Source organism: Copidosoma floridanum, unplaced genomic scaffold (assembly GCF_036245765.1).
Source record: "Copidosoma floridanum isolate Cflo_tuat_1 unplaced genomic scaffold, Cflo_Japanese_pri ptg000006l, whole genome shotgun sequence".
Lineage (NCBI taxonomy): Eukaryota > Metazoa > Arthropoda > Insecta > Hymenoptera > Encyrtidae > Copidosoma > Copidosoma floridanum.
The window spans coordinates 28,484,491-28,497,510 of NW_028321883.1; the positions used below are offsets into that span (position 1 = coordinate 28,484,491).

General features: G+C 43.5%; 1 protein-coding gene across 7 annotated transcripts in view; it reads right to left on the bottom strand.

The window, feature by feature from the left end:
• The window catches only part of trio (trio Rho guanine nucleotide exchange factor), a 69,467-nt gene that overhangs the window by 47,214 nt on the left and 9,233 nt on the right, over window positions 1-13,020 (bottom strand). For 5 of the 7 annotated variants that reach the window (XM_089598265.1, XM_089598269.1, XM_089598266.1 and 2 more), the window contains exons 2-19: window positions 11,447-11,882; window positions 11,116-11,229; window positions 9,500-9,779; window positions 9,056-9,406; window positions 8,593-8,963; window positions 7,702-7,794; window positions 6,516-6,611; window positions 4,581-4,756; window positions 3,927-4,266; window positions 3,599-3,802; window positions 2,893-3,504; window positions 2,627-2,794; window positions 2,258-2,495; window positions 1,915-2,153; window positions 1,057-1,358; window positions 724-970; window positions 410-601; window positions 54-317 (exon numbers count right to left, since the gene is read on the bottom strand). In XM_089598265.1, coding sequence (XP_089454391.1) covers window positions 54-317; window positions 410-601; window positions 724-970; window positions 1,057-1,358; window positions 1,915-2,153; window positions 2,258-2,495; window positions 2,627-2,794; window positions 2,893-3,504; window positions 3,599-3,802; window positions 3,927-4,266; window positions 4,581-4,756; window positions 6,516-6,611; window positions 7,702-7,794; window positions 8,593-8,963; window positions 9,056-9,406; window positions 9,500-9,779; window positions 11,116-11,229; window positions 11,447-11,725 — 4,566 coding nt within the window. In that variant the 5' untranslated portion in view covers window positions 11,726-11,882. The remainder of the gene's footprint in view (window positions 1-53; window positions 318-409; window positions 602-723; window positions 971-1,056; window positions 1,359-1,914; window positions 2,154-2,257; window positions 2,496-2,626; window positions 2,795-2,892; window positions 3,505-3,598; window positions 3,803-3,926; window positions 4,267-4,580; window positions 4,757-6,515; window positions 6,612-7,701; window positions 7,795-8,592; window positions 8,964-9,055; window positions 9,407-9,499; window positions 9,780-11,115; window positions 11,230-11,446; window positions 11,883-13,020) is intronic. The other 2 variants (XM_089598268.1, XM_089598267.1) reach the window with 2 other exon arrangements.

The window sequence follows — 13,020 nt, forward strand, 5'->3', positions numbered from 1 at the left end:
AAAGCATTCATGTGGACGTGACTCAAAAAAGTGGGGATAAAAAAAAGAATCACCTTGCCGTTAGAATCCTTGACTTCTTTACTGAAGAGTAAGTACAGCTCGAAAAGGAAAATGTGTCTCTCTCTACCTTTTCTAATTAATTGTTTGGGATCCCAGACTGTAAAAGGGTCCTGTAACACTACATCGCCAAGTGTATCTATCCTGACATCGCAGCCTTCTAGAAGGCTCAAGTGTAAGGCATCATTAGCTTTTTTAGGCACATTCAGCATCACTTCAAGTCCATCTTTGATTTCACCTTGATCTTCCTGGCAGCATGCCTGAATAAACAAACAATAAATGTATAGTCTTTATTTTTATTGAATCAATTAAAAAAAAAAAAAAAAAAAAAAAAAAAAATCATATTCAATACCTGGAGATCCTTAAGTAGAAGCTGATATTTTGTAATTCTTTGCACCGGTTTGATCAAGTAAGCAGCTATAGGATGTTCTACTTTATGCTTCCTTTGCAAATCATCAAACCAAGTGCCACTATGCATAACTAATAACTGATTGCTTTCTGGTTTATTTTTGCAGTAAATTACATACATATCAAATTTGGCAGCCTGTAATAAACCAATTAAAATTGTTATTTCTCATTTTTTGAAGCCCTTTGGATTTATTGAATCATTAAAGCCAATTTCTAATATTATTTTGCGAACACTAGTGAGTTGCCATGATTAATTACCCATGTAACGAAACAATGTCCAACATCTTCCGGCATTGTCTCGTATTTTTCTAGTTCACGAAGAAAAATGTCGTTGTGAAACCGATGAATCTCCTCCATATTGCTAAAAATTATTGATTCACGTCCTTGTAACCCTTGTGGTACATTATTTTTACCGGCTTTGGTTTCTTCTAAAAAGCATCTAATGCAAGTATCTAAATCCTTAACATAAGTTCTCTCAGTTTGTAAAAGCTCAGCCATAATAAATCTGAAATTGAAAATTTCGTTTCAACATGGTACCACATCATTTTCAAATTTTCTTGATCAAAAAATAAAGTTGAAATTTGTACTTACTCTTTCCGTCTAGCAGATCTACGTTTCTCTTCATTCAGCTCCTTCAGATCCTTGCCTTTAATCTTCTCCTCTAAAAGCGGATCTGAATTTCTATCTATAGTTATTTCCTTGGGTCCTTCGTCCAGCTGTATCTCCAAGTCATCTTCGATCGCTGTTCTGTAGCAATCCAACCGCATGCTAAAATCTTTGTAACGCTGGTCCACTTCGGCAACCGTTTGCTTGATCGCAGTCGCGTGAGCGTGACCTTTTTCCACGAGATTGTCAGCCAGTTGGATGAGGATTTTGACTCTATCTCGAGTTTCCTGAAACACAGAGTAATCAAGTTACTTTGGTGATAAGTTAATTTTTATCTGCAATACAAATTTCACTATACTCGATTTTTGAAACCCAAAGCCACATATTTTATAACGTTTTAGCGTCTGGGCACTAAATTGGAAAGAATAGTGAGCTTGAAAGGAGAGGCGTCAAGTCTCGTATACCATAAGAGATAAAATGAGGATCAATATGTTTTTTCTTCCAAAAAAGAGAGTCTATATTTGATATTTGGCAAAGATTCTTATGTAGTGCAAGCACTCGCGCCAGCTTTTTTTCTTTCTTCCTTTCGTTACATGCCTCGCAAATATAACACTACATTTTTGGCTTCTTTTTGTCGCATCCTTTTTTCTACCAATTTTATAGCAACGAGAAACTGTTACGTCGTGTAAAAAACAAATGTTATCTATTTTTTAAACTACTTTCAACTTTCATATGCTACTTTTAGTATTAGATTGGGATTAGCAATTTTTAATAATATTGTCGGCTATTTAAATTTATTTGTAGACCCATGCCAAGCAACTGTTTCCCTTAAAATGAAGTTACCTTTGCTGCTCCCTTGAACTCGTTGTGCTCAAGGAGTAACTGCTCGTTTTCCGCTCTATTCCTCCCAGCACTGGCATGCGTCGCAAGGTAAAGCTCGCCAGTCTCGCTTATCCACTCGAGCGCCTGTTTAGCGCTACGCTCGAACAGCACGTACTGGTGGCACTGATCCAGACGCTTCTTTCGCTGCGTCCAGCATTCAAGGACTTTATTCTCCTTACTAAGAAGTTCCTCCAAAATATCTATCATGTCATCAGAGAAAAAAAAATTTCATAATTAATTGAGTTTGATAAAATAATAAAATTGTTCGTTAAAAAATTAAGAATCAATTTTTAAGTGTATTTACTTCTGACTTTTCCTTCGGAGCCGGTGCTCTGATAATTATAAAATTGCAGGCTACGATTGGTGTACTTGAGGAACGTCTCAGCGGTCCGCCTAACGAGGGTGCACGCCTTCAAGAAAGCCTCTTTTTGCTCCTGGTGCTTTGTTATGAGTGTCGGCACTTGGTTTGCCTTGTCTCCACCCATGCACCAGTCCTCGTCCCTTTTGTACTCCCGTTCGAGGCCTTCAAGAGCTGTGCGCACCTAAAAAAAAAAAAAAAAAAAAAAAATTTAATTAATGAAGCCACTTGGAAAATTATTTAAAGTAGCAAAAACCTTTTTTCGATAAGACCGAGTAATCGGTTGCGAGAAAAAAAAAATTTATGCAAACTTACCTGTTCTACTGTCTTGTAGAAATTAATACTAGCGGTAACGAGCTTGTGTCGCTCTTCAGCGCAGGTGACGAGCTGCTGCCACCTCTTGGTCACGTCCTCGGCGACCTCCCGTATAGTTTTAGGGTCGTAATGATTAGCGCTTATCAGAGCGTCCGCGTTTTGCTTCAACTGCCACGCCAAGCGAATGAAAATTCATCACAATTAGTATAACTACGTGGATGGCTATGACAACTGTGATTATTAATGTTGGGTAGTTATAAAATAACCTGCACTGCCGACATGTGAGTCTTCTCGATGGCAACCTCGAATTGCTCGTGCACGTGCCTCAGCTGTTCGGCGTCCTGGAGATTCTCGGGTATTCGCAACGACGTGAGCAGCATCGCCTCGCCGTTCCTTATCCAATTGACCACGTGACCGGCAGTCTGCTGCAACTTGACCAGGTGATTGGCCTGCTCGAGCTGTATTCTCCTCATCTCAGCCATTTCCTCGGCCTCCATTTCGCGATCGTTGAGAAATTCGAGGAGCACCTGGACGCGGTTTGACGCGGTGTGCTGGCCGTCGGCCATTATACAGACGCCGGCCTGCTCGAGAACTTGGGCCAGCTCCTGGCCCTGCTGCATGACTTGAAAAGCCGTGTTCTGCATGTGGGCCACGCCGTCGTTGTGGGCCCTCAGCTGGTGGTCGGGCGAGCCTTCGCGCGGCGGGTTCTGCAACTCCTGGGCCCACATCTCCAGCCGGCCGCTCGCCTCTAGAGCATCGCGCTCGAACACTCGTAGCCGTAGGCACAGCTCTAGCCGCATTTTCCGCGTCGCCCAGAGATCCTCGAGCTCCTGGCGCAAACCTTGCAGCCTGTCCAGTGCCGCCTCCACAGCTGCGATCTTGTGGGGAAAAATGAAAGAAAGAGAAGCGATTGTACGAAAAAGTGAAGAAATGCATCGATCTATCGAGGGAAAGAGTCGTGGCGATGCTTACGGAGCCCGTCGTGTCGGGCATCTCGGTGGAGTCGCGCAACTCTTGCAGCAGCGTTTCGCCCTGGGCTATAGTGGACGCGCAAGCCTCGAGGCACGAAGTCCGGTGTTGGGCGCACTGCTCGAGCAATCTCTCGGCCGTTTCCAGGCTCTCTGCCACCTCGTCTTGCTGCATTTCTTGGCGCAGCTCGTCCACCCACCCGGTCAACTGAAAGTACAAAAAATTAATAAATACATAATATTAATTTCAAACGCGTCAAAGTATAGAGCAGTCAGCCAAACGATACACATCGGTATACATAAAAAAAAAAAAAAAACGAGCGAGCAACTACCTCCTTCTCGTGCGTGTAAAAGACAACGGCCAGGTCGAGCCTGCGTCTACGCTGCTCCACCCGTGCCGCGAAGCTACTGACGTGGGCCTCGAGCTCCTGGGCGACCGCGTAAATCTCGTCCGGGGCGCACTCGCCCGTGTGGGCCAGCTCCTCGGCCGCCGTGAGGAGCTTCGAGGCGTTCGTATAGGTGTTTTGCGCGACGTTCTCGAAGTGCTCGTGGCTTTTCTGGTAGACCCGCGCCTTTTGCAGGTTCCTCCCGACCCCGGTGTTCTTCCGGATGAACACCTCGCCGTGGTTCGTCAGCCAGTCCAGCACCCGCTTCACGTCCTCTTGGAAGAGCCTACGGATCATCATTATTACTCACATTTGACTCGTTGGAGCTTTGGTACCGGTACATTAATTGGTTCATTTAATGCATAAACACGAATGTGGAATTTTTCCAGAGCACCCGCGGAGGGACTTTACGTGTTTGAGGATGATGGTGTGCTTTGAATGGAAAAAAAAAAAAAAAGCAAGAAAACCACCTTAGGTGTTGAGTGTTCGACATTGAGGTGTGTGCAGTGTTGAGAATGGTTAAAGAAGAGATCGAGTTGCTCTCGGCATCCGATCGAGCCGAAACACGCGAGCAATTCGTGTAAGTATAGTATGACCCACCTGAGCGCGAGCCTCTGGTGAAGCTTGATCTTCCTTGCGTGCCAGCGTGCCTCGAGCGCCCGATGGTGGCCCAGTATCTGATGAATGACGGCGAGCACGTGGGACGCGCCCTCGCTGTAATCGGCCGCTGGATTGCCGCTCAAGGCGCCCCGGCTGTCCATGTGGCCGTCTTGGCTCTGTTTTTGTTTTTTCCAAACGCAAGTACGGATCAAATGTTAATTGTCACCTCAACTCCATTGGTGCAATGAATAATATCACACGCTCATCGCCGAGAAGCGAGCGGTGCGTGCACGAGTAGATCTAAAGGCTTTGAAAAATTGAATCCACTTCGCGAATGGAGTGGGTGATTAAGGCTGCGCCACTTGCTTCTCGGCGTATTTTTTTTTTTTTTTTTTTTTTTTTTTCAATAAAAAAAACGCAACGTGCCAACGTCTAATAACAACTAAGTACTGTGCATGACTACTGTGCTCGACAAGAATGAGGCAGGGACAGGACGGGCTGCCAAGGATACAAATGCATATTATATATATACCATCCGAGCTATACCAAACGAATTTTACTAATTAAACTTGACGCGACACTCTGCAGCGTTTCATTACAAATTAATTATGGAAGTTTACGTGCTGATTCGCGAGCGCATTAAACCTCGTACGGGCTCCATTCTTTGGGGAATAATACGTAATACCGTAAGAAGAGGAGGACGACGAACTTTTTTCTTTTTTTCTTTCTTTCCTTGTTTCATTTTTAACTCACCGCTGGGAAAAGTTGAAAAGCTCGCACGAGCGGATTATTTCAGCAATACGCATTGAATATTCGATGTCTCTGTAACGGTAGCCGACGACGCGACGTCAAGAACTTTTTTTTTTTTTCAAGTAATTAAGAGATGGGTCGAATCATGTACTTCTATGAAGTAGCATAAATAATAATAATAATAATAATAATAATCGTAGAGCAGCCATTGTTAAAATTAATTTTTTACGGACACGCTTCGAGCGCAAAATAAACAACACGCCTCGAGTCAGTGGTGGTAAAAGATCGTGAAAAGAGGGTAAGTATACCCATCGAAAGCGGTACAAGTATATAGGTATCGAGAGGTGCAAAACTCGCGATAGGCGCATGCATGCAATTAAAACCAAGCCAGGTACTTAGTATAAGTATACGTACAGCGCAGGTATAGGTACTTATGGATGTGTTTATAATTATATAGGTACTTGGGGGCGCATGCCACTAGCCACATTTTACATAGGTAGGTATACAATATATCATGGACCTACTAAAAAAACTGCAGTAAAGCAAATAAAGGGAGACAAGACTCGTAAGGTATGCATGGCGTACACACGATAGCGGGTGAACGAGGAGCGTAAGTGGTGGATGGGTACGTATTATGAGTACCTACACGTGCGGTGTGTGTCAGTGACAAGTACGAGGGTGTAAGAGGCAATCTCGGCATGAACAATCTAAAACACGGCGTCGTATGTACATACACATGAACGTGTATATAATATATATATATAGGCACACACACACAAGGGATGATAAAGGGTGAGGGTGGATCGGTACAGGGGGTGTGGGTGTGCGTGGAGGGCAAACAAAAACGAATAGGCCGAGAGAGAGAGAGAGAGATTTGTGTGTGCTCGGATTTTAACGAGCACGTAAGTAGAAAGAGAGACACAAAACAAACAACACATATACTTATGAGAACTGCAGTGGAGACGAAAAACGTGAGGTGAACCGGGAAAATAAGTAAGTAAGTGGGACTGCAAATAATTACACAAACAGAAATAATGCGCGCACACGCGGAATGTATGTAATAATTGTTACGTGAGTATAAGTTGGTATACATGACAATAGAAACATAAGAAAAAGAAACACACGAGAAGTAAAGTCAGTTGTACTTAATAAAGAGAACACGAGGGCATGCAGGAGGACACGTACGTGTTTTCTTGTCGGGTAGTCTATTCCCTGGGGTTGGTTACAGACTTGCACGAGGTGGTCCAGCTGGTAAAGAAGCTTCTTACTCGTACTGTGGACCTAGACAGCACCACCGAGACAGAGGGACAGAGAAAGAGAGACAGAGGGTGAGAATAAAGTTGTGGAAGAGAGAGAGGACAAGTTATATTCTCCTGGTCCATTGTTAAACAATCCGAGCTGAAATGATGCACCGAGTGAAAAGCTCCGCGAGAGAAGCAGAGAAAGAGAGAGCTTTGCGTTTTCACTCGTGCATTCTTTCAGCGTGCAGCTACGGGGGTAGCTCTGTGTGCGCCAACCCGAGTGTATACTGTTGGTTTTTTTTTTTTTTCTTTTTCTTTCTTTCGCTCTTCTTTCTCTTTTCGATTCTTTTGTTTTTCTTTCTTTTTCCTTTATGCTTTCGAAATGAGTCACCAAGCACCGTACTGTGAACAAGAGGATGTCTTGTAGTTGCTGGTGTCACCCGCGCGCATGGACTCTAGCGGGACTGTACATATTATTATGCGTGGCTCACTTCCTCGATTTTCCATTCTCTTTCATTTTATTAGTTGGTACTTCAACAATCGAGCACTCAATCCGACAATGGTAGTAAAACTTTTGTCGGGCCAATGTTTTCAGATGAATCCTCGATTGTGTGCCTACGGCTTTAAAATTTTCAGTACTCACGATCAGTTAAAAGCATGCGTGTAGGTATTTTAAAACATTCAATCGACGAATTCCACATAAAAATCATACAAATTTCGCATTGAGTACTCAAAATTTTTATGAAGTACTATGGTAATGAGGTGTTCTCTGAAAGAAGGTATGGTTTTAGTTTAATATACCACAGGTGTAGGGGGTACGTTTTGATGGGGCGCAGGGAACCAACGGTCAATATCAATCATCGGTTGCGTGACCAATTTGACACGAGTGTTTAGTCAGATTCCAGCGCTCCACCAAAATACGTACCTTATACGTAATTATGTTGACAGTTAATTGCCTCCTTCTAACATTCGAGCAGAGTATGAATTATGTATACATATATGTATAGGCATGACGTTTTCGGCATTCTACCCAGTCACCAGGTTAGCGTTACATTTCATCCTTTTTTCTTACTTTATCGAGCTTGCTAGAAATTGTTATTAAATTTTTATAATCAAATAATAACTCGTACGTAATCGTCGGAACCAACAACTGCACTCGCGCTGTGACAAACTTGCAACATCTTTCCTAGTCCACTCAATAATGCTTGATATGCGTTATATACCTGCAGGAACGTAATTTCTTCATTATTACTGATTACGTGACAATTTACCTCTCTGAAGGATTTTACTACAGAGAGGTACTTGTTTGTGGTTCTGAGAACGGTATTTATTGCCTGTTACGTATTTTATGACATTATTTCAATAGAAGAAAAAAAAAAAAATATTATTTTTCGTACCAAGGGCGCAGTAAAAGTTAAAATGTCAGGAAAAACGCCCCGAGGTAGGAAAAACAACGTCCGCCACATAAGAGCCATCCAACCGGGGCTGCCATTCACAGGTCCCTCGGGCCGAAAAATAGCCCCGGTGACGATGGCGCTTCAGCGACGAAAACTAGTATTTAAATATTACTTGATGATAATTGGAAGAAAAAATACAAGTACGAGTAAGCATGTACGTCATGTATATAATAAACGTAAAAAAAAAAACTATAAAACTTTCAATTACATACTGATTTCATACTGAATATTGAAGTAGGAAGTAAAAAAAAAAATTTTTTTGACTCGACGCTCAAGGTAAAAATTCAAAGTTATTAGCTGGCATACTTTGATTGTTGTAAAATATTGCAACTCGTTTGAATAATGACTCAATTTACAAATCTCTTTCAATTGTACATTTTACATCTGGATTACTCGTAAAATCGTTCTTTGCCACACAAATACAAAGTACAAAGAGCCAGAGGCGCTTGAGTTTAAAAGTTAAAAAGAGGGAGAGAGAGAGAGAGAGCGAATCGATGTATTCGACAAGAGAAAAAAAGTATTAGTACTTTGTAGCCACCAGACGAAAGGAGCAGTGAGACTTACCTCGGTGTAAGCCTGGCACATGGCCTCGTAGAGCGTCTGGTGCTGCCTGATGTGCGACTCGAGCACGGGTATCTCGTTCGGCAGGTTGTTGGCGTCGCAGGCCTGACTCCAGCCGGCCACGCTGTCCACGTACTGCTCGGCCTTGTGGTGAAAAACGACGCTGAGCCCCAGCACTGCCGTGCGCTCGTCCAGCCCAGCCGCAAACTCCTTCCAGGCTCTATCGAGCCGGCCGGCAACTGCCCGGATGTGACCAGCGGCGTAGTGCTGGGTCTCCAACAGACGACCGGCCATCTGCAGGATCTTGTTGATGTTGACGTACATGTTCATCGAGTTCATCGCAAAGTGCTTGTGATCTTCTTGCAGGCCCTTTGCTGTCGAGAAAACGCAGGGATGTCAACTATGGATCTTTTGGCTATGAGGAACGAACAAAAAAAAAAAAAAAAAAAAAAAAAAAAAACCGCACCCAGCTGGTAGGAGCGACCGATCTCGACGTAGTTGGTCAAAAAGTTGTCGCGGTTGTGGCATATCCACTCGAACATCTTCTCGCAGTCCTGCTCGAAGAGCCTCAGCTGGAAGCACTGCTCGAGCTTGATCTTCTTGATGTGCCAGAGCTGGAGAAGATGCTGCTGGGCCGCGTTGACCGAGTCCAGGTGCTGGATCACGAGGTTGGCCACGTCCCGGCTGTCCGAGTCGGAGCCAACTCCCGAGGCCGCTCCGGATGCCTCGATGCTGCCAATGCCACTCTCTATGCTCGCGCTACCGTTAACGTTCACGTTGAAGCGCTGCAGGAGCCGGTTGCCGACCACCCCGATTTCTAACAGACGGGAGCAAGCCCGATTACAAGTTGAACACACACTCGGCGGCGAAAAGACAAAAAGAGAGAAGGAGAAAATGATAAAAGCCACACCTTCGACCGAGACCTTCATGATCTTCTTCTTCATCTCGTTGTGGAGGTCGATGCCGTGCTTGGCGCCACCGACGTCGTCCGCAAAGTCGTTGCGGCTGAGATCCTCCTGGAGGTCGTCGAGCCTATCAAGGATCTCGGTCGCCTGCCAGGTGAAGTCCTCGACAGCGAGTCGGGAGTCGATCCAGTGGGCGTGATCGTACGGAAGCGAGCCGTCCAAGTCCGCGGTCAGCTGCGTGGGGTCTATGTTCCTGGCCAGGGCTTCCAAGTTCACCGTGTTGATCTGCATCATTTTGTCACAAAAAAAACATAGGTAAGTATTTTTTGGGTCCACGACAAACATCTCGGTCCTATGCACTCGATAAAACAACGACCAGATTTGAAAATGTACGAAACGAAGATAATTTTATTCGAACTCGATCATAATGCGAAACAAGTAAATAAATAAATCAAGTCAAGTCGATTAGATATAATATATACACGAAGGGCCGAGAAAAATGGATGGGGCAAGGTTGTGGCCCTTCTTCTTTCTGTCCAGCAAACGAAATAAAAACAAGAAAATAGACTCGAGACGGATCGCAGCACTAAAAAGAAAAGTATATGCACGAGAGTGAAACTGCACGTACAAGTATAAATACAGAGAGCACTTTTCATTATTCGCTGGCATGGATGTAGCCTAGCTTTGAAGAATGTTTTTAAAAAAAAGTAGTCCCTACATATCTCTCTCGCTGACGTCACACACTTGAAGAGAAAGAGAGAGAGAGAGAGCAGCTACAGACGCGAAACAGAGCATGCATAACGGAGGCGGACAAAAATCAATGCTCATCCATGCAAGAGAGCCGAAAAATTTTCCGATTTCCTGGCAAGCAAGCAAACAGCCTCTCAACGAGAGCCCCAAAAAGTATGTAGGTATAAGTTGATAAAAAGCCCCTCCCTCTCTCTCTCGAGTGTCAGCGATCCTTTTTTCTTTTCCCTCTGCATATACGCGTACGTGTACGTGCATAATATAAAATATGTACATCCTAGTCTTCTATATCTTAGCTAGTGTCCTCATCTCATTCATTTCACGCTGTGTAGGTATATAATTATAATCGCAAGTACCTATATATATCATATAGATGTATTGCAGCAGCAGCGATGGGTGTTTCTCTATTATTTATATATACATATGTATAAGTACGAAGCGCCGGTGTATGAATATAAACGAAAGGGCCAAAAGTATAAATAAATATGAGTAGAGGGAGGGCGACATAATAGTTGTTGTTATTGTATATAAATATATACGCAATTTTCTCTCCGCGATGCCGCAACCGGTAAAAGTGGGCCGAGCTTATTCACCGAGACCGGCTCTGTGTCGGCGAGCAAGTTTACCTCCTACCTATACTTCCTTCATGTCGTATATACCAACATCCGTCCACTGTCCTATCTGCATATTTTGTAAATCTATTTTCGCGTGTTGCGAGTGCACACGCGATAACACGCAGACACGTTTTTTTTATCATAATATAGTTTGTGCAGACTGCCAAGTAATAATAAACGCTGCTGCTGTTTTATTATAAAATCTAGGGTTATTATATTATATAGCTAAATTTATTTGTGCGCGTATGCAGTGCACGTACCTCAAAGTTGTACTTTTTCTGTTTGGCCAGCGAAGTCCTCTGCTTTTGCCAAAAGTTCTCCGGTTTGATGAGGAAGGCCGCGTAGACCGAGTGATGAAAGTGGTCGTGCAGTACCTGCAAAATCGAGTCATACAAACATGCATTCATGTTGCACCAACACCTTATGCATTATCTACGAGATCGATACGTATTATGGTATTATTTATATATTATACACTGGTATATTTCCCTACTCTATATGAAATTTCGGGGGAGCAAGAAAATCGGTATGGTTGTATACGATAGGTAAGTATATAAGAGGATGGTGATTGGTATAATAATATATGTATACCTTTAAAATCGGTTTGACGCAGTCCCAGGTGGCGCCGCGCATGTCGACGACAATGGTGAAGCGCAGGCCGCGGTCCTCCTCGTTGGGGATGGCCGTGAGGTACTGGAGGAGCCGGCGATAGTCATCGGGTTTGGCTCGCTCGCGTCTCGGCGTGGCCGGGAACAGGAGCAACAGACCGCCCCGCCTGTCCCGGCCACCCGGCAGTATGGCCAGCCGCTCCTGCAGCAACGGCAACACCTCCGCGCCCCTCAACACCTCCATCTTCGTCATCCCGTCCATGTTAATAATATCCTCCTCCTTATACTCTCGCGCACCCCCCTTCCCCCTATTTTTTTTTTTTTTTTTTTTGCTATTACTATTACTCTTATTTATTGTCACTTGGTACTAGTATCACGCTGCTGAGCTTTGTCTTCCTCCTCTCCTCCTCCACCTTCCTCTGCAACACCAAAATCACACGGGGACCACCCAATCATGTAAGTATATGCACAATTTCATCTACTTCATCTCAAATGTTTAATAATATTATACATGCACGTGGTGGCATGCCTATTACTATTACATAAATATGTACGTGTGCTCGATTTTCTATTATGTACCGTACTTTTATTTTTAATCATGTTAGCCGGAGTAGTAGTAATAATAATAATAATAATTATGCGTACATGTATAATATATATATATATTATGTATGAATGCACGCGAACATGCCGGCTCCGAGATTGACATGAACGGGACACCGATCATAGTCATCGGCGGCGCATATAGATTATCGATACCTATACGATATAATTGACGCTGTCGTGGCGCGCGAGACGCGGGCCTACACCGGTGATTACTGTTAAATTCACGGTTATGCCTTATACCTTTTCCGCCCCACTCTCTGTAATGCGGCATCGGCACCCAGTATATAACGTTGTACTCGAGTGAAAAAATAAAATTTTACGGGATATACATGGTCGCGCTCTTTCAACTTGATATTATACTCTCGAAGGGAAATGGGAGTGACGCGTGTGTATTTAATTATCCATACATAGCAACGTATGTGCCTATACTGACACTTTTACATGCTTATATTGTGTATTGTTGTGCGTTCGAGCAAACGAAACGTAATTTTTTTCGCTTTAAATAATTTGAACGGTGAAAGGGTATATCTCGTGTCATTTGGCACGAATCACGTGTTTTTATATTTTGTGATTAGTATTATTATTGACATTTTTTTTTTTTTTTTTTTCCCAAAGAAGGGGAGTTAAAGGATATTAATTTGGCTTTCCCGCCGCCAATACTATTCTTGAATTATATTAAAGGTAAGGATTTCTCCTCTCTTTTGGATTCAGGTGAAAGAGGCTTGATTTCGAGCTAACGGAACCAATTCTCGAGAAAAATCAAGCCTTCATCGCTACTACAGTCAGCACACCGTCTCCTCTTTCATCGCACATCCGAGAGGGCAATTATTACTCATCTCTTGTATATAACATTTTCAATATCGAATCAAAGCGTCGACATTCGATACCCTTTCATTCGCGCTCGATTTACTTATCTCGCGCAGTAGAAAAAAAAAGAAAAAAAAAAAAAAA